Source organism: Malus sylvestris, chromosome 16 (genome assembly GCF_916048215.2).
Source record: "Malus sylvestris chromosome 16, drMalSylv7.2, whole genome shotgun sequence".
In the NCBI taxonomy this organism is placed as follows: domain Eukaryota; kingdom Viridiplantae; phylum Streptophyta; class Magnoliopsida; order Rosales; family Rosaceae; genus Malus; species Malus sylvestris.
Window position 1 is genome coordinate 30,656,694 of NC_062275.1, and position 18,465 is coordinate 30,675,158.

The following is an 18,465-nucleotide window of genomic DNA, read 5'->3' on the forward strand; positions in this document are numbered from 1 at the left end:
CTAGGTGTAATATAATTATGCTCAATACTACTCTCTCATAATAGCTGGGCGATAAATTGCTAGTCACCTACGAGTCGGAACCACCTATGATGATCTGTATAACAGGACTGTGCACCTAAATTGGATCCAATGTGAGCATATGGTGCGGGATATGACATTGATATACAGGCATATGCCATATCTCTGGTTAAATAACAATCACCCTAGGTGTAGTTTAATGAGCTCAACGATATTCAATCAAATGCCATCAATCAATAATTCTCATAACCAAACATAACTCACCTGGTAATCTGACCAAACTTAAAACTCGTCGTTCTCGCTATTCCAACATCCAAAATCTTCCAACGAACCACTCCTAGCCTCGTGAGGACCTCCTTAAGCTACCTATAAGCTTGAAATCCCAAAAAAAAATAAGATTTTACGTTTGCATGAATAGTACCCAATTAGAGCTTGAGAGAAACTAGGGTTTTCGAAGGAGTCCTTACCTAAAAATGGTACCATTCAACTCGTATGAACCTCAGGAACACGATGGTGTCCTTTAAACCATCTATCTGCAACATTCCATGCGTTTTGTTGTTCATCTGTACATGGGGGAAGGAGAGAGAGTGAATCTGAGAGATGAGAGAGCACGGGAGAGAAGAGAGGGGAAGGGTATGTGTGTGTGTGAGTGGTCCACGTGGGTCACCAACCAAAACCACATAAACTTAGTCCAATTTTTGTCAAAAAATTAAGGAAAATGCAAGTTTGAACCACCCCTAACATGCATAACACACACCACAACACTCACGTCCAAGGGTATAATAGTCAATTCACATCATCGATAATTTATTTTGGGACAGGCTGTGACAAAAATTGTTAAATTAATATATATATATATATAATTATTATAGTATTTTTTTAGGGTTATAAAATTATTAAATTAATATTTTGTTTATCATGTATCGTGTTACCCACGTGTATACCTGAACCAACCCGTTATCTTAACAGGTGCTTATCGGGTTACCCAATAACGACCCGATTCATTATCGTGTCGACCCGAATACCTGTTAATTTCGTGTCGTGTCTTGTCTGGTTATTGGGTCGTGTCAGGAATTGCCAGGCCTACCTGGAGCAGCGGAGAGTCTACTAGTGTCATTCCAGAGGATAGTTGTTGTTGTGATCATCAAGAAGCTCGTCGGGAAAGTTGAACCCAACTAGGTTTGTGTGTTCTTCAATTTTGGATTTGAATCACGGAGATTGATAAGGGTATGTAAGAAGTAAAGGCTTTAAGAATAGCACTACCCTTTTCTGAAAGGAAAATTTCTTTAAATAGAAATACAACCCGACAAAAAAAAAAAAAGGAGCTATCTTTCTAAATAGGAAACAGTAATTTTCCAAAATCGGCCCGTGCAGAAAACTACCGTTTTGTCCCTGACATTCCATCTCTTTGTAAAATCTTCGTTTAACTCTCAATGGAAAAGAGAGAATATAAATTGAGCTCAAATGTCCACATAGAACTTCTACTGAGATCAACAAAGGCATTTTTGTCAATTTACAATTTCTGAAAAGGAAAATACACAAAACCAATGTCTTAAACATTGTCCCAAATTCGCGCTTTTGATAAGAAAAGTGTACCCCATTGAAAAAAGGAGACTGCACACAGAATTATCCTCGGGAAAGCGAAGACCCAACCAAGGCTTATATCTCATTCCAACATTCACAAGAAAACATAATAGTGTTTAATAAAAGGCACAACATATGTCGATTACGATTGTACATTCCTGTTCCTGTAACTAGTCAGGGACGCCTCGTCCTTTTCAGTCGACAAGCTTCCTAATCTACGAGCCAATAATTCTTCTCTACATCACAATACAAAACCAAAACCTCAAAGAAAATACGTCGTGAATGTAATGAAAGTAAATAAGAATGATTCTGGGCTGCTCAAACTATGCAGATATAACAAACCGTAAAATATTCAACGAACAGTAATATTCCTAAAATAAAACTAATCAACCTAATAAGTACAAAGTATAGAAAGACTCAGCAACCATGTCCACACTGCTCCGTGTGGGATAGTGTTAGCATTTAAGTGATTTTAGCTGAAATAAGTTTATATTTTACTTGTTTTAATCAGAGCCCTTGGATTACATTCCAAATGGATGCTCTAGATTAAGTTAAAGTACGTGGTGTTGAGTGACACATGTAACTATCTCATAGGATAGATAACATGAATGGCTGAGATTGTTTTCATTTTGTAAGAGGAAAGAGAAGGGCAATATTCCCTCCTCAGTGAAACGGTAATATTCGTTTTGCTTTGTAAGAGAGAGAGAGCAATTTCAATGAGAATGAGTGTGAGGCTTCCCTTACTCTGAACCTCTCTTAAATTATTCAATCCCTCTTCCAAAAATCTTTCTTATATCCATTGAATCACAGTACAAAAATCACACAATCGAACATGACCTCAGACCCAGGTTGCATCATCTGCAACTGGGCGTGAATCTGTGAAGAGTGCAGCGAAGAACTCGAATTGATCTTGAATCGAGTCTCATATGGCTGGGTCAATTGGTGCTGATCTTCGAGCACCGGTATTCAATGGAGACAACTTCGATTTCTGGCAAATTCAGATGAAGACCATATTTTGATCTCATGAACTTTGGGATGTTGTCCAGAAGGGTTTCCCTTCTCTGGTGAAGAAGGATGAAGAACTCACTAAAGTTGAGAGTAAGCTGGTGAGGGAGAACATAGGCAAAGATGCAAAGGCACTTGGAATCATCTAAGGGGCGGTTTCTGATCAAATCTTTCCGAGAATCGCCATCCAAGAGACTGCACACGCAGCTTGGAATGTCATGAACCAAGAATTTGTAGGAGATAAACAGGTAAGAGCTGTGAAGCTCCAAGGCTTACGCCGTGATTTTGAATATACTAGAATGGGTAAAAATGAAGCTTTCTCTGCATATCTAGTTAGGCTATTTGATTTGCTTAGTCAAACGAGGAGTTATGGTGAAGAAATTAGCAATTAGAGAGTTGTTCAAAAGTTGCTGATAAGCTTACCCAGATCATATGATAGTATTGCTTCTGTGATTGAAAATACTAAGGATCTAGACACTGTTGATGTCCAAGATGTTGTTCCTATTCTAAAGGGGAATGAACAAAGAATTGATAGGCATGATAAGATTCACACTGAGAAGGCATTTGTTAGTCTTAATATTGCTCCAAAACAAAATAAGTACAATGAAAATCAAGGGTTCAAACCACAGAAGAATTGGAAGTCAAAGTGGAAGAAATGGGATAATAGACCTGCAAATCAAGCTAGAAAAGCTGCATGTGCCTCTGAAGGAGCCAAGAATCCTTGTATACACTGTGATAAGCTGCATTTTGGTGAATGTTGGTTCAAGGATAAGCCTAGGTGCATAATTGCCATAAGTTGGGGCATATTGCAAAATATTATCGTGAGAAGAAGGAGAAGGCTAACCAACATGTAACTTTGTTAATCAAGTCAATGACACTCCTACAATGTTTTATGTCTGCAATAATGCCACAGTGAAGAAATGTGAAGACACATGGTATGTAGATAGTGGATGTAGTAACCATATGACTAGAAGGGAGGATTTGTTGGTTGACATTGATAGAACAATGACTACTAAGGTTGAAATGGGCACTGGTCAGCTTATTGAAGTCATTGGCAAGGGAAATTTGGTAGTTGAGACCAAAATGGGGAGAAGATATATCAAGGAAGTGATGTTAGTTCCAGGTTTAAAAGAAAACTTGCTCAATGTAAGGCAGATGATGGAACACGATTACTTTCTTGTATTTGGTGGTACAACGGCAGAAATATATGATGATAGTTCTTTGTCAAATTTGGTAGCTAAAATACCAATGAAAGGAAACATGAGTTTTCCCTTGAAACTTCAACTTGAGATGCAAATTGCTCTAAAGGCTAATGTGTGTCAGTCTTCTACAATCTGGCATAGGAGACAATGACATTTGAATTTATGCAGTCTGAAGCAACACAAAGAACATGATATGGTGTTGGGATTGCCTAATCTCAAAATGACAGATGAGATATGTGAAAGATGTACTCTTGGGAATCATTGCATAGATGCATTTCCAAAGGAAGCATCATGGAGGGCTTCTTTACCTCTAGAACTTATACACTCTAACATCTGTGGACCTATGCAAACTCCTACAAAGGCTGGGAATAGGTATTTTCTTACCTTTATAGATGACTGCACAACTCGAATGTGTTGGGTCTACTTCTTAAGAAACAAGTCAGAGGTGTTTGGTATATTCAAGAAATTTAAGTCCACAGTTGAATTACAAAGTGGTTACCGATTGAAGAAGTTGAGGAGTGACAGAGGAGGAGAGTATACATCTGTTGAGTTTAGAGAATTCTGTGAAGAAATGGGCATGGAAAGGCAACTAACAGTGGCATACACACCTCAGGAAAATGGTGTAGTTAAGAGAAATAATAGAACCGTAGTGGAAATGGAAAAGTGTATGATGATTGAGAAAGGTGTTCCATTTAATTTCTGGGTAGAAGCTGTTAATACAACAATGTACATCTTGAATAGATGTCCCATTAAGTCCCTTGATAAGAAGACCCCCTTTGAGGCATATAGTGGGAGGAAGCCAAGAATCAAACACTTAAAGATCTTCGGTTTTATATGTTGTGCTCACATTCCAAATCAACTTAGACAGAAGCTAGATGAAACCAGTACTAAATGCATTTTCTTGGGATATGGCACATGTGAAAAAGGTTATAGACTTTATGACCTTGTCTCAAAGAAGATAATTGTGTCAAGGGATGTAATAGTTGATGAAAATGCTTGCTGGGATTGGAAATCTCAATCTGAGAAGACCATCAATGTACTAATGCCTGAAGGGAGAATGTGTGAGCAAAGGGAAGAAGGGAGTTCAAGTGACAAAGGTGTTGTAAATGATGAGTCCTTGATATCATCATCTGAAACCTATGAGTTAATTGAAAATAGCTCAAGGCTGATACCAATGCAGAACAACACAGGTCCCCAAGAATATGATCACACTCCCTTTAAGTTTAAAAGCTTGATAGAAGTATATGCAAAATGCAACTTATGCATTGTGGAGCCTAAGAACTTTAAAGAGGCAACACAAGATGAGTTATGGCAGAAGGCAATGGAGGCCGAAATTGGTATGATAGAGAAGAACTGCACTTGGGAACTTGTTGATAGACCATTTGATAAACCAATAGTTAGTGTCCAGTGGATCTACGAAATAAAATTGAACCCATATAGGTCTATATAGAAGAATAAGGCAAAGTTAGTTATTAAGGGATACTCTCAAAAGCCTGGGGTCAATTTCAATGAGACATTTACCTCTATGGCAAGACTTGACACTATTAGGACTCTAATTGGGCTTACTGCACAGAAAAGATGGAAGTTGTTCCAACTTAATGTGAAATCTGCATTCTTGAATGAGGTTCTTACTGAAGAAGTATATGTAGACCAGCCACTTGGTTTTGTAATTGAAGGCAATGAAGACAGGGTTTACAAGCTCAAGAAGGCCTTGTATGGTTTAAAACAGGCACCAAGGGCCTGGTACAAAGAGATTGACTCTTATTTCTGCAATTTTGGTTTTCATAGAAGTCCAAGTGAGGCAACTCTTTACATCAAGGCAACTGAGGCAAGAATTCTCATTGTATCCTTGGATGTGGATGACATTATATATACTGGAAGTTCAAGTGCATTGATGGATGATTTTAAAGCAGCTATGATGAGAAAATATGAAATGTCTGATCTTGGTCTATTGCATCATTTCTTAGGGCTTGGAGTGATACAAACAGAAGGATGCATTTTTCTACATCAAAATAAATATGCAAAGACCTTATTGGAGAAGTTTGGATTGAAGGATTGCAAACCTGGTGCAACACCACTTGCAGCAAATGAAAAACTTAGCAAAAAAGATGGGAGTGAAATGGTTGATGAAAGTCTTTATAAGCAAATGGTTGGTAGCTTGTTATACCTAACAGTTACAAGACCTGATATCATGTTTATTGCAAGTTTGCTAGCTCGATTCATGCACAATCCAACTAGGAAACACATGGGAATTGCAAAGAGGGTACTGAGATATATTTAAGGATCACTGGACTATGGGATTGCATATGAGAAAGGCAAAGATGTTGTGTTTATTGACTATTGTGATAGTGACTGGGCAGGGAGTGATGATAACATGAAAAGCACTTTTGGATATGCTTTTAGTTTTGGTTCTGGAGTATTTTCCTGGGCTTCAATCAAACAAAGCAGTGTAGCACTATCCACTGTAGAGGCTGAGTATGTCAGTGCTGCACAAGCAACTGCTCAAGCCATCTGGTTAAGGTTTGTTCTATCAGATTTTGTAGAGGAACAAGTGGAGCCTACTCAGATTCTATGTGACAACACCTCTACCATTGCAATTTCAAAGAATCCAGTAGCACACCACAAGACAAGGCACATAAACAGAAGGTTCCATTTCATCAGAGATGCACTACAGAATGGTGAAGTTGACCTGATCTATTGCAGAACTGAGGAACAAGTTGCTGATATATTTACAAAAGCATTGGCAAGGGATTGATTTGAGTACTTTAGGAAAGCTTTGGGAGTGATTTCAGCTAAACACTTAGGAGGAAGTGTTAGCATTTAAGTGATTTTAGCTGAAATAAATTTATATTTTACTTGTTTTAATCAGAGCCCTTGAATTACATTCCAAATTGATGCTCTAGATTAAGTTAAAGTACGTGGTGTTGAGTGACACATGTAACTATCTCATAGGATAGATAATATGAATGGCTGAGATTGTTTTCATTCTATTAGAGGAGAAAGAAGGGCAATATTTCCTCCTTAGTAAAACGGTAATATTCGTTTTGCTATGTAAGAAAGAGAGAGAGAGAGAGAGAGAGAGAGAGAGAGAGAGAGAGAGAGAGAGAGAGAGAGAGAGAGCAATTTCAATGAGAATGAGTGTGAGGCTTCCATTACTCTGAAGCTCTCTGAAATTATTCAATCCCTCTTCCAGAAATCTTTCTTATATCCATTGAATCACATTACAAAAATCACACAATCGAACAATAAGATCACATGTTTATTGGTATTATTCATTGTTTCCAACAGTTTGCTATGATCAAGAGATCCATGTACAAACTACAAGAATGCCAGATATATATACATGACCCCTGGCGCAAAGAAACAAACAGACATGCACGTCAAATACAGGTAACCCGTACGCTAGCTCCTTGCAAATCGATTGCAGTAGGGTTAAGCTGTGAATGGAAGTATAAAGGAAATGCATGCAACTACAACTGCGTATATATGTAAATAACTAAATATCAAAGTATCATGCGCTAAAAAAGGTGACCTGACATCAACGATGAGCGACAACTATTGGGAACCACGTGCTTTACTGTTTCCTTGTGCACTACAGACTGCTTCTCTGAAATGACTTTTTTAGGACGGTGGCCCTTGGAGGCATCATTCCGTGCTATTGCTTTTGCACACGGCTGATCATTTGGCTCATTTGATTTGTTGTCTATGAAAATTAATTTATTCTTTGAAACTGCCATGGTTACAACCCTCTCAAGGTACTCAGACGACCCTGCAATTCAGAAGTAATAGAAGTCTAAGATATAAAAGATCAACTACCGATGGAGGTTAGAAATGAAATTTAGTCAACATGACAATAATTACGAGTTACAAAATCAATAACAAATAAGAAAGAGCTAGGTAGTTCCTGGGATTGATATATGGAAGAATATATGAATGATAATATGGCTGAATGTTTTTCTGTATATTGAACAGAGGCTATGTAACCCATATATATACAAATACAAGTGGTAAAGTCAAATCCTGATTCTAATCCTATAAAACCATGATCCACACAATACATAGAATAGCCTTTCCTAGTTTAGACAAATACAATATTATACATTTTTTTTTTTTTTGGAAACTATATTATACATTAATTACAATATATTCTTAATAATAACACAGGGAAACCAATAATGCCTACAAAACTAAATGAGCAAAGGTGGAAAGAACATAATAGAATGCCATATTGAAAACATACATTGACGGATGAATTCCACAAAATCAACTCCGCAACAATGCACATTTGAATGTGTTATCTTTGTTAATTACTTGGTATGTGTTATCTGCAACTAATTAAACTGAATTCTTGTTTAATAGCATTTCTCTGGTGCCTGAATCAGTTTGTTTTCAAGATTACTCCAAAACTAAAATAAAACACAACTACCATGTAGGGAAGTTGTATCTGTTCTCTTGCGATGAATGCATCTAAGAAACCTAATCACCTGTGTTTTTTAATAAAATCATGCAATGCAGAATAGTTGGGAATTTCAAAACTCCAAAAATATGACTTATTCAGGTAGATGGTTCCCGAGTGCATATTACAGCACAAAGAAAAGGCCTAAATAATTACCCAAGATTCAGCTAATTAGAGCAATAAAAAATAAATTCCTTCAAAGGTTTCATCCATTTTTAAACTCAGTCACACACATATGCACATGTCCTTCAAAGTTTCATGCATTTTTAAATTCAGTTACACATGCACATGTCTTGCAAAAGGTGTTCTTTTCCATTTCATTTTCAAAATTCAATTTCAAAATTCAATAATAAAAGCGAGAGACTGAGATTGCTAGCAATTTTTTATACTGTTAATTAAACAGCTGTAACACACATGCAACAACAACAACAACAACAAAGCCTTTTCCCACTAAGTGGGGTCGGCTATATGAATCCTAGAACGCCATTGCGCTAGGTTTTGTGTCATGTCCTCCGTTAGATCCAAGTACTCTAAGTCTTTTCTTAGGGTCTCTTCCAAAGTTTTCCTAGGTCTTCCTCTACCCCTTCGGCCCTGAACCTCTATCCCGTGGTCACATCTTCGAACCGGAACGTCAGTAGGCCTTCTTTGCACATGTCCAAACCACCGTAACCGATTTTTTATCCTCTTTCCTTCAATTTCGGCTACTCCTACTTTACCTCGGATATCCTCATTCCTAATCTTATCCTTTCTCATGTGCCCACACATCCAACGAAGCATCCTCATCTCCACTACACCTACGTGTTGATGCTTCACCGCCCAACATTCTATGCCATACAGCATTGCCGTCCTATAAAATTTTCCCTTGAGCTTCAGTGGCCTACGACGGTCACACAACACGCCGGATGCACTCTTCCACTTCATCCATCCGGCTTGTATTCTATGGGTGAGATCTCCATCAAATTCTCCGTTCTTTTGCAAGATAGATCCTAGGTAGCGAAAACGGTCGCTCTTTGGTATTTCCTGATCTCCGATCCTCACCCCTAACTCATTTTGGCCTCCGTTTGCACTGAACTTGCACTCCATATATTCTGTCTTTGATCGGCTTAGGCGAAGACCTTTAGATTCCAACACTTCTCTCCAAAGGTTAAGCTTCGCATTTACCCCTTCCTGCGTTTCATCTATCAACACTATATCGTTTGCGAAAAGCATACACCAAAGAATATCATCTTAAATATTAAGTTTGTGATCTTCGCTAGATTGCTCCGGTCATTAGTGTGGATAAGTATGTAAATGGATAGAGACAGGAAGCAAACACAAGATGTACGTGGTTCACCCAGATTGGCTACGTCCACGGAGTAAAGGAGTTCTCATTAATTGTGAAGGGTTTACACAATATATAGGTTCAAGCTCTCCTTTAGTGAGTACAAGTGAATGATTTAGTACAAATGACATTAGGAAATATTATGGAAGAATGATCTCGTAATCACGAAACTTTTAAGTACCGAAGTGTGGTATCGTCTTCACTTGCCTTATCTGTCTCATAGGTAGATGTGGCATCTTCTTTGGAAGTACTCTTCCTCCCTCCAGGGGTGGTATCTTTAACTGGTAGAGATGCACAAGGTAATGTATCAATTTCACTTGACGCTTACTTGTAGTTTCAGGCTTGGTCAAGCGCGATACAAACCATGTAGTAGGAGTCCCCCAAGTCGCCGAGCTAGGGGATCTGCTGAAAGAGGTGACAGACAAGGTAAGCAATCAGAGCTCCAAGCAATCAGTCCCAGATCAGAAGTTTGATTTCGAGTTCCGGCTGATTGTTATCCTTCTCCTTATCTTGTAGGTAGCATGAAGGATAAAGAGAAGAAAAGGAGAAAAGGTGATATGAGATACTTTTGCTTTTGAAGAAGTAACTTTCTACAGGCTTATTCTTGAACTGGGCTAGAGGGTTTTCTTGTTTCTGCCAGAGTATAAGGCCGACTGAAGAATTTGAGGGTCAAAACAAGTCCATCAAATCTAGAGTACGTTCAACCCTGCTGATATGGGATACTTTTGCTGTTAACAAAGTAGTGGATGTATCGGCACGTGTTCTGTTGCGCTTGTCTCCACATGCTTCCTTGTATCCTTCTCACTTGCCCTATTTGTTCCTCAGGCAGATGTGGTATCTTCTCGGGAAGCATAAGATGTTGAAGATGAGTACTCGAGAGCAATGGGGTTCCAGGCAGTCAGTTCCGGACTGGAAGCTTGATTCCAAGTGCTGACTGATTGCTCTCTTTCTCCTTGTCTTGCAGGTAAGAACAAGGCTATAGGAAAAGACAGGGAAAAAGCATGATATGGGATACTCTTGCTTTTAACCCTGATGATATGAGATATTCTTGCTCTGGTGTAGCTTGTTTGCAGAGGTATTCTCGGGGGGAAAGAAAGTTGAGTATTTCGAGAGGCTTCGTTGGGAGTGCCCTCTCAGATATGAGGAAGGGTTGAGCATTTTTGCAGGTCTGCCTGTCCGTTAAGGATGGAGATCGACATATATAGGAGTCTCCCTAACAAGAAGGAGTAATACTATTCTTTTACCCTGCTTGGTCATAGCACGGTAGTGGGAGCTGTCAGCTTCACGTGTTTTAACTCTGTCAGAGCACTTTGAAAAAGTGGTCTATGCTATCTGGAAAGCTGATGTTACGTGTGAAGATTACAGACAAGCTTTATCCAAGGAGATCTAGCTCTCGAAGTTGAGAAAGCGGTGTGAAGATTACAGACAAGCTTTATCTAAGGAGCTCTCGAAGTTGAGAAAGCGGTGCCTCTTCGATTTTCAAACAAGCAATCCTGTCGGGGATCTGTCTCTCGAGATTCGAAGAACGGTGCCTCTTCGATTTTTGAGAAAGCAATCCTGCTAGGAGTCTGGCTCTCGAGATTCGGAGAGCGGTGTCTCGTCGCTTTTTGAGAAAGTAATCATGTTGGGAGTCTGACTCTCGAGATTCGGAGGACGGTGCCTCTTTGATCTTGAAGCAAGCAATCTTGTTGGGAGTGTTTTCTCGAATGTAAGTAAAGGTTAGGCCTGTTTGCTAGTCTACCTTGCCACGGACCACAGAGGTTGACACACAGGGACTTTCCAATTATCCAGCAGTGGTCCTGTTCCTTTACCCTTGTGGGTAATAATATGGTAGCTAGACCTTCAAAATTTATGTGTCTAAACTTTGTTAGTGCTGTTTCTTTGCTATTCTTTTACCCTTCTTGGTCATAGCGATGTAATGGGAGCTGCAAGCTTCACGTGTCTAAACTTTGTCAGAGATTTTTGGCAAAGTTATCTGTGGTACCCGTGAGCTGATGTTGCGTGTGGAAAGTGGATGATTGAACAGTAACATTCACGTGCTTTCTACTTCACCAGAAATCTTCGACAGAATGCCCGTAATTTCCGCAAAGTTGAGTGTGCATGTGACAGGTGCTGACAAGGCTGAAAAAGCAGGTGCCTCTTCGATTTCTGAGATCGACCCTCGTGGTCTCTGAGCAGCCCAGTTTTTGAGAAAGCAAGCGCCTCTTCGATTTCTGCGATCGACCTTCGTGGTCTTTGAGCAGCCCAGCTTTTGAGAAAGCAAACGCCTCTTCGATTCCTGAGATCGGCCCTCGTGGTCTCTGAGCAGCCCAGCTTTTGAGAAAGCAAATGCCTTTTCGATTTCTGAGCAGGCGCCTTTTCGATTTCTGAAGCTCCATCGAGTGCAGATTTTTATAGAGGCTGGTATTAAGTTCCAAAGCACACTTGAATCTCCACCAGTAGAAGCTCCCTTCTTGCATTTCTAAGATCTTGATTTGTCCGACCTCTTTTCTCTTCAACACCTTTGAAAATGTCTGGCCCCTCCGACCGTCGTTTTGACTTGAACCTTGTTGAAGAGGCAGCCATGCCTTCTCCAGACAACATATGGCGCCCATCCTTCTTATCCCCTACTGGTCCTCTTACCGTTGGGGATTCCATGATGAAGAATGATATGACCGCTGCGGTGGTGGCCAGGAACCTTCTCACTCCCAAAGATAACAGACTACTTTCCAAACGGTCTGATGAGTTGGCTGTTAAGGATTCTCTGGCTCTCAGTTTCAGTGTGCAGGTTCTGTGTCTAATATGGCCCAACGCCTATTTGCTCGAACCCGCCAAGTTGAATCATTGGCTGCTGAAGTGATAAGTCTCAAACAGGAGATTAGAGGGCTCAAGCATGAGAATAAACAGTTGCACCGGCTCGCACATGACTATGCTACAAACATGAAGAGGAAGCTTGACCAGATGAAGGAATTTGATGGTCAGATTTTACATGATCATTAGAGGTTTGTGGGTTTGTTCCAAAGGCATTTATTGCCTTCGTCTTCTGGGGCTGTACCGCGTAATGAAGCTCCAAATGATCAACCTCTGATGCCTCCTTCTTCTAGGGTGCTGTCCAGTACTGAGGCTCCGAATGATCCCCCTCTGGTGCTTTCTCTTTCTGGGGCTCTGCCGACTGCTGAGACTTCTCCTAAGCAACCTTTGTGAAGGCTCCCTCTTGTTTGTTTATTTTGACTCATGTATATGTACATATTTGTAACTTCTTAGAGATATCAATAAATAAGCTTTGTTTCATTTCAACGTATTGTGTTAAATACACCAAAGCCTTCTTCACTAAGTTCTTTGAATTTTTCTTTTGTTGAAGCTTGTATGTTGAAGCTTTGTGAGTGGAGCATGTAGGTTGAGGTAGTGTTCCCTTAATTTCCCGAGTGGGGAAAACTTCTCGATTGGAGACTTGAAAAATCCAAGTCATTGAGTCGAGTCGGCTATATGAATCTTAGAACGCCATTGTGCTCGATCCTGTGTCATGTCCTCCGTTAGATCTAAGTACTCTAAGCCTTTTCTTAGAGTCTCTTCCAAAATTTTCCTAGGTCTTCCTCTACCCCTTCGGCCCTGAACCTCTGTCCCGTAGTCGCATCTTCTAACCGGAGTGTCAGTAGGCCTTTTTTGCACATGTCCAAACCACCGTAACCGATTTTCTCTCAGTTTTCCTTCAATTTCGGCTACTCCTACTTTACCTCGGATATCCTCATTCCTAATCTTATCCTTTCTCATGTGCCCACACATCCAACGAAGCATCCTCATCTCCGCTACACCCATTTTGTGTACGTGTTGATGCTTCACCGCCCAACATTCTGTGCCATACAACATCGCCGGCCTTATTGCCGTCCTATAAAATTTTCCCTTAAGCTTCAGTGGCATACGACGATCACACAACACGCCGGATGCACTCTTCCACTTCATCCATCCAGCTTGTATTCTATGGTTGAGATCTCCATCTAATTCTCCGTTCTTTTGCAAGATAGATCCTAGGTAGCGAAAACGGTGGCTCTTTGGTATTTCCTGATCTCCGATCCTCACCCCTAGCTCATTTTGGCCTCCATTTGCACTGAACTTGCACTCCATATATTCTGTCTTTGATCGGCTTAGGCGAAGACCTTTAGATTCCAACACTTCTCTCCAAAGGTTAAGCTTCGCATATACCCCTTCCTGAGTTTCATCTATCAACACTATATCGTCTGCGAAAAGCATACACCAAGGAATATCATCTTGAATATGTCCTGTTAACTCATCCATTACCAACACAAAAAGGTAAGGACTTAAGGATGAGCCTTGATGTAATCCTACAGTTATGGGGAAGCTTTCGGTTTGTCCTTCATGAGTTCTTACGGCAGTCTTTACTCCTTCATACATATCCTTTATAGCTTGGATATATGCTACTCGTACTCCTTTCTTCTCTAAAATCCTCCAAAGAATGTCTCTTGGGACCCTATCATACGCTTTTTCCAAATCTATAAAGACCATGTGTAAATCCTTTTTCCCATCTCTATATCTTTCCATCAATCTTCGTAAGAGATAGATTGCCTCCATGGTTGAGCGCCCTGGCATGAACCCGAATTGGTTGTCCGAAACCCGTGTCTCTTGCCTCAATCTATGCTCAATGACTCTCTCCCAGAGCTTCATTGTATGACTCATTAGCTTAATACCCCTATAGTTCATGCAATTTTGTACGTCGCCCTTATTCTTGTAAATAGGCACTAAGGTGCTCTTTCGCCACTCGTTTGGCATCTTCTTCGTTTTCAAAATCCTATTGAAAAGGTCAGTGAGCCATGCTATACCTGTCACTCCCAAGGCTTTCCACACTTCAATCGGTATATCGTCTGGGCCCATTACTTTTCTATGCTTCATCTTCTTCAAAGCTACAACCACTTCTTCCTTCCTGATTCGACGATAAAAGGAGTAGTTTCTACACTCTTCTGAGTTACTCAACTCCCTTAAAGGAGTACTCCTTTCATGTCCTTCATTGAAAAGATTATGAAAATAACCTCTCCATCTGTCTATGACCGCGTTCTCTGTAGCAAGAACCTTTCCATCCTCATCCTTGATGCACCTCACTTGGTTTAGGTCCCTTGTCTTCTTTTCCCTTACTCTAGCTAGTTTATAGATATCCAACTCTCCTTCTTTGGTATCTAGTCGCTTATACATATCGTCATAAGCCGCTAACTTAGCTTCTCTCATAGCTTTCTTCGCCTCTTGCTTCGCTCTTCTATACCTTTCACCATTTTCATCGGTCCTATCCTTGTATAAGGCTTTACAACATTCCTTCTTAGCCTTCACCTTTGTTTGTACCTCCTCATTCCACCACCAAGATTCTTTTTGGTGTGGAGCAAAGCCCTTAGAATCTCTTAATACCTCTTTTGCTACTTTCGGATACAGCTAGCTATGGAATCCCACCTTTGGCTAGCTTCCCCCTCTCTATCCCACACACACTGGGTGATTACTTGCTCTTTGAAAATGACTTGTTTTTCTCCTTTTAGATTCCACCATCTAGTCCTTGGGCACTTCCAAGTCTTGTTCTTTTTTCTCACTCTTTTGATATGTACATCCATCACCAACAAGCGATGTTGATTAGCCAAGCTCTCTCCCGGTATAACTTTGCAATCCTTACAAGTTATACGATCCCCTTTCCTCATTAGAAGAAAATCTATTTGTGTTTTTGACGACTCACTCTTGTAGGTGATCACATGTTCTTCTCTCTTCTTAAAGAAGGTGTTGGCTAAGAAGAGATCATATGCCATTGCAAAATCCAAGATAGCTTCCCCATCCTCATTTCTCTCCCCAAAACCATGGCCACCATTAAAACCTCCATAGTTGCCTGTCTCCCTGCCCACGTGTCCATTTAAATCTCCTCCTATAAATAACTTCTCCGTCTGAGCAATTCCTTGCACCAAGTCTCCAAGGTCTTCCCAAAATTTCTCCTTCAAACTTTTATCCAACCCTACTTGAGGTGCGTACGCACTAATCACATTGATGAGTTCTTGTCCTATTACAATCTTGATTGCCATGATTCTATCTCCTACCCTCTTGACATCTACAACATCTTGTGTCAAGGTCTTGTCCACAATGATGCCAACACCGTTTCTCGTTCTATTTGTGCCCGAATACCAAAGCTTAAACCTTGAGTTTTCTAGATCCTTTGCCTTAAGACCAACCCACTTAGTTTCTTGTAGGCACATAATATTTATCCTTCTCCTCACCATAACTTCCACTACTTCCATAGATTTTCCCGTTAAGGTTCCTATATTCCACGTTCCTAAACGCATTCTACTCTCTTGAACTCTACCCTTCTGTCCTAGCTTCTTCACCATCCCCCGTCTAATAGGATCAAAGTACTTCTTTTGTGTGTCCTGTGTAAAGTTGATAGGAGCATATGCTCCCAAACAACTTTGAGTGGAGTCGTTCGAAAAGAAGTTTCTATGGCCCCCTTGCTCATTTAACACTGCATCCGGGTGCCGATGGAGATACAGCGACCCTTGCTCACTTATCATTGTGCTCGGGCCACACAGCGCGCCACTTATGGGTGACGTCCTAGCTTTAGCGCGATTTCGTTCTGGATTCATTGTCATAAGGATTCGACGTAACAGTGGAGTGCCGGCTGTCGACTACCTGACGCCCTCCCCCTCCTCCTTTATCCGGGCTTGGGACCGGCAATGTAAGATAAACTTACACAGGCGGAGTTAGCTGTAACACACATGCAAAGACACATATATATAATAGTGACAAGATCCCATCCATGTGTACTGGAGTTTAAACTATGCCTAAGGAGTTGGTGATTAAGAGTTGTTTTATAACCATTTCATTTTTGTTTTTATTTCTTTTGGAAACTAAAAACTTGTTTGGTAAGTACTAATTTCAAAAAATTAGGAGTTTTCAAACAAGTTATAAGTTTTTGGGTTTCAAAAATGGTTATCAAATAGGTCCGAGTTTTCACTTTATTCACAACATGGTGGTAAGATATGTCACCAAACTTTACAATGAAATCTTATGGCTACAACCACTCATCCAATAGATAGAATTAATATCATGACACTAACATGAGTACTACAAGGTTACAACTTACGAGTTAATCAAAGTCTCACATAATATGGATAAAAAGATGTTAGAAATGCACCATATAAGCATTACAAAAGCATGCATGTAAGAGAGATTTGTAAATGATTCATTCCATCTATGGATTTGAAAATCCCCTTGTAATGCTCATATGGTGCATTTCTAATCTTCGTCTGTTACAAACTTAACCTCAATTCCCCGGGACTTGAAAACCCCTCACCAAAACACATCCTAATTCACAATATCAATTAACGTGATGTACCCATCCACACTTTGATAACTGTATAGGTACATTGCATCTCAAATAGATGTGCATATTCCTAGAACCACCGAATTGCATATATGTAACGCCCATTCATATTTTCCGAAAGACAAATCAATTACAATTCATGACTTGAAGTTGGATTGTAGGATCGGTTACTAGATTACGCAGGGGTAGTTTCTGTTTTGTACATTTTGTATTGACCTCTGTTCTACACCGGTAAGGGTTCGCCACAAATTATACAATTATAACCGTAATTGCATGTACCCAAATAAGACAGGAATTTGCAGATCTACTGTCCCGCTCAATTGTTTAATTGACTTTAAATGTTGTAATATAATTTGAATTTTAGTGCTAAAGTGATCACAGCTAGTTTATAATTGGTATGCAGCTGAGAATTATCGTTTACATCAATGGAATTTTGCATGATAAGCAGAGTCCAAATGTCCAACACTAAAAACTTCTGGCGACATAATACATATTGTTCAGTGACTCAAAATTCCACTACTCCTTGATGTAATCAAAATCAATTAAAACGTATATGCCCTAACACAGTTAATATTATGACAACCCATGAAAACTTAAGGTTCCCCCCAGAAAGAGGGAGAGCACCAACAAAAGTTAGGTAGGAGCAAGTATGACACCAAAAATATACCTTTTGGAGGGCTCGTAGTACTAGTAATGGTTTGTGGTGGCGGAACAAGCAGGGGAGCATACATGTAAGAGTCAGACATGAGATAGTCCCCAACATTGTTGAGCAACCTCTTGCTGTTTCCTTCGATGGGTTGCCTTGCTTGCAATCCTGAGGACATAAATACCACTGATTCAGTCTAATCTTCACAAACCCACTAACAGAAGTACTCTACCTATACTACAAACGCCATTAAAAGAAAAATATAGACCTGAAGTAGAAGAAGAAGAAGAAGAAGAAGTCGGTGTCTTTATGGGGGAGCGAAAGGCGTGAGGTGGGTGGGAGATTAGAGGCGCAAACATGTAAGTGTCAGAAGTAAGATAGTGTATCACTTTGTTGATCATTTTCTTCCTCTTATTACGCTTAACGGTTGTTTTCTTCTGGACTCCTAACCCTACCAACACTTTGCTCTGCGTCATTCTTTTCTCTGGTTTTTGTTGTTTTTTAGTTGGCTTTGGGAACAAAAACGTATTGAAATTCTTTGGTTCTTGGGATGAACTGAAGAGGAGATCGAAATAAATTCTGTGGCGGTAGGGATCGTTAGTGAACAGATGTCAGCCAAAGAGAGGGTTTGCGTGTCGCATCAGGCCAAATGTTGGAAATATACTACGACATGTGGCACTGCTTAGAAGCACCTTAAATGTGTTAATCCAATATCAGTCACGCTGTCTTAAGATTCTCAATTTGAAGGCATGAGGTTGAAATTCATCTTAGTCACAAGATTATATTAATTTAAATTTAAAAGTTTAAAATATTTGATATTTAATAAAGTAAAATCAATTTAAAATATATGAATCATTAGAAAATTCGTTTTCTTATTTTACTTTATTAAATTGTCAA

The 18,465-nt window shown here is 39.8% G+C and overlaps 1 protein-coding gene across 4 annotated transcripts; it reads right to left on the bottom strand.

Moving 5' to 3' along the window:
- Positions 1 to 315: 315 nt before the first annotated feature.
- LOC126607172 (uncharacterized) lies at positions 316 to 18,101 on the bottom strand. 4 transcript variants are annotated; one of them, XM_050274662.1, is made up of 5 exons: positions 17,837 to 18,101; positions 17,590 to 17,736; positions 7,342 to 7,578; positions 486 to 581; positions 316 to 391 (listed from the first exon to the last, which is right to left on the bottom strand). In XM_050274662.1, exons 1-4 carry the CDS (start codon positions 18,042 to 18,044, stop codon positions 502 to 504), a joined length of 672 nt encoding a protein of 223 aa, XP_050130619.1. In that variant the 5' UTR covers positions 18,045 to 18,101; the 3' UTR covers positions 316 to 391; positions 486 to 501. The 4 variants fall into 4 exon arrangements, with proteins under 4 accessions (XP_050130619.1, XP_050130621.1, XP_050130620.1 ...); XM_050274664.1 differs by lacking the exons at positions 316 to 391; positions 486 to 581 and adding an exon at positions 1,638 to 1,838; XM_050274663.1 differs by lacking the exons at positions 316 to 391; positions 486 to 581 and adding an exon at positions 7,048 to 7,159.
- Positions 18,102 to 18,465: the final 364 nt, after the last annotated feature.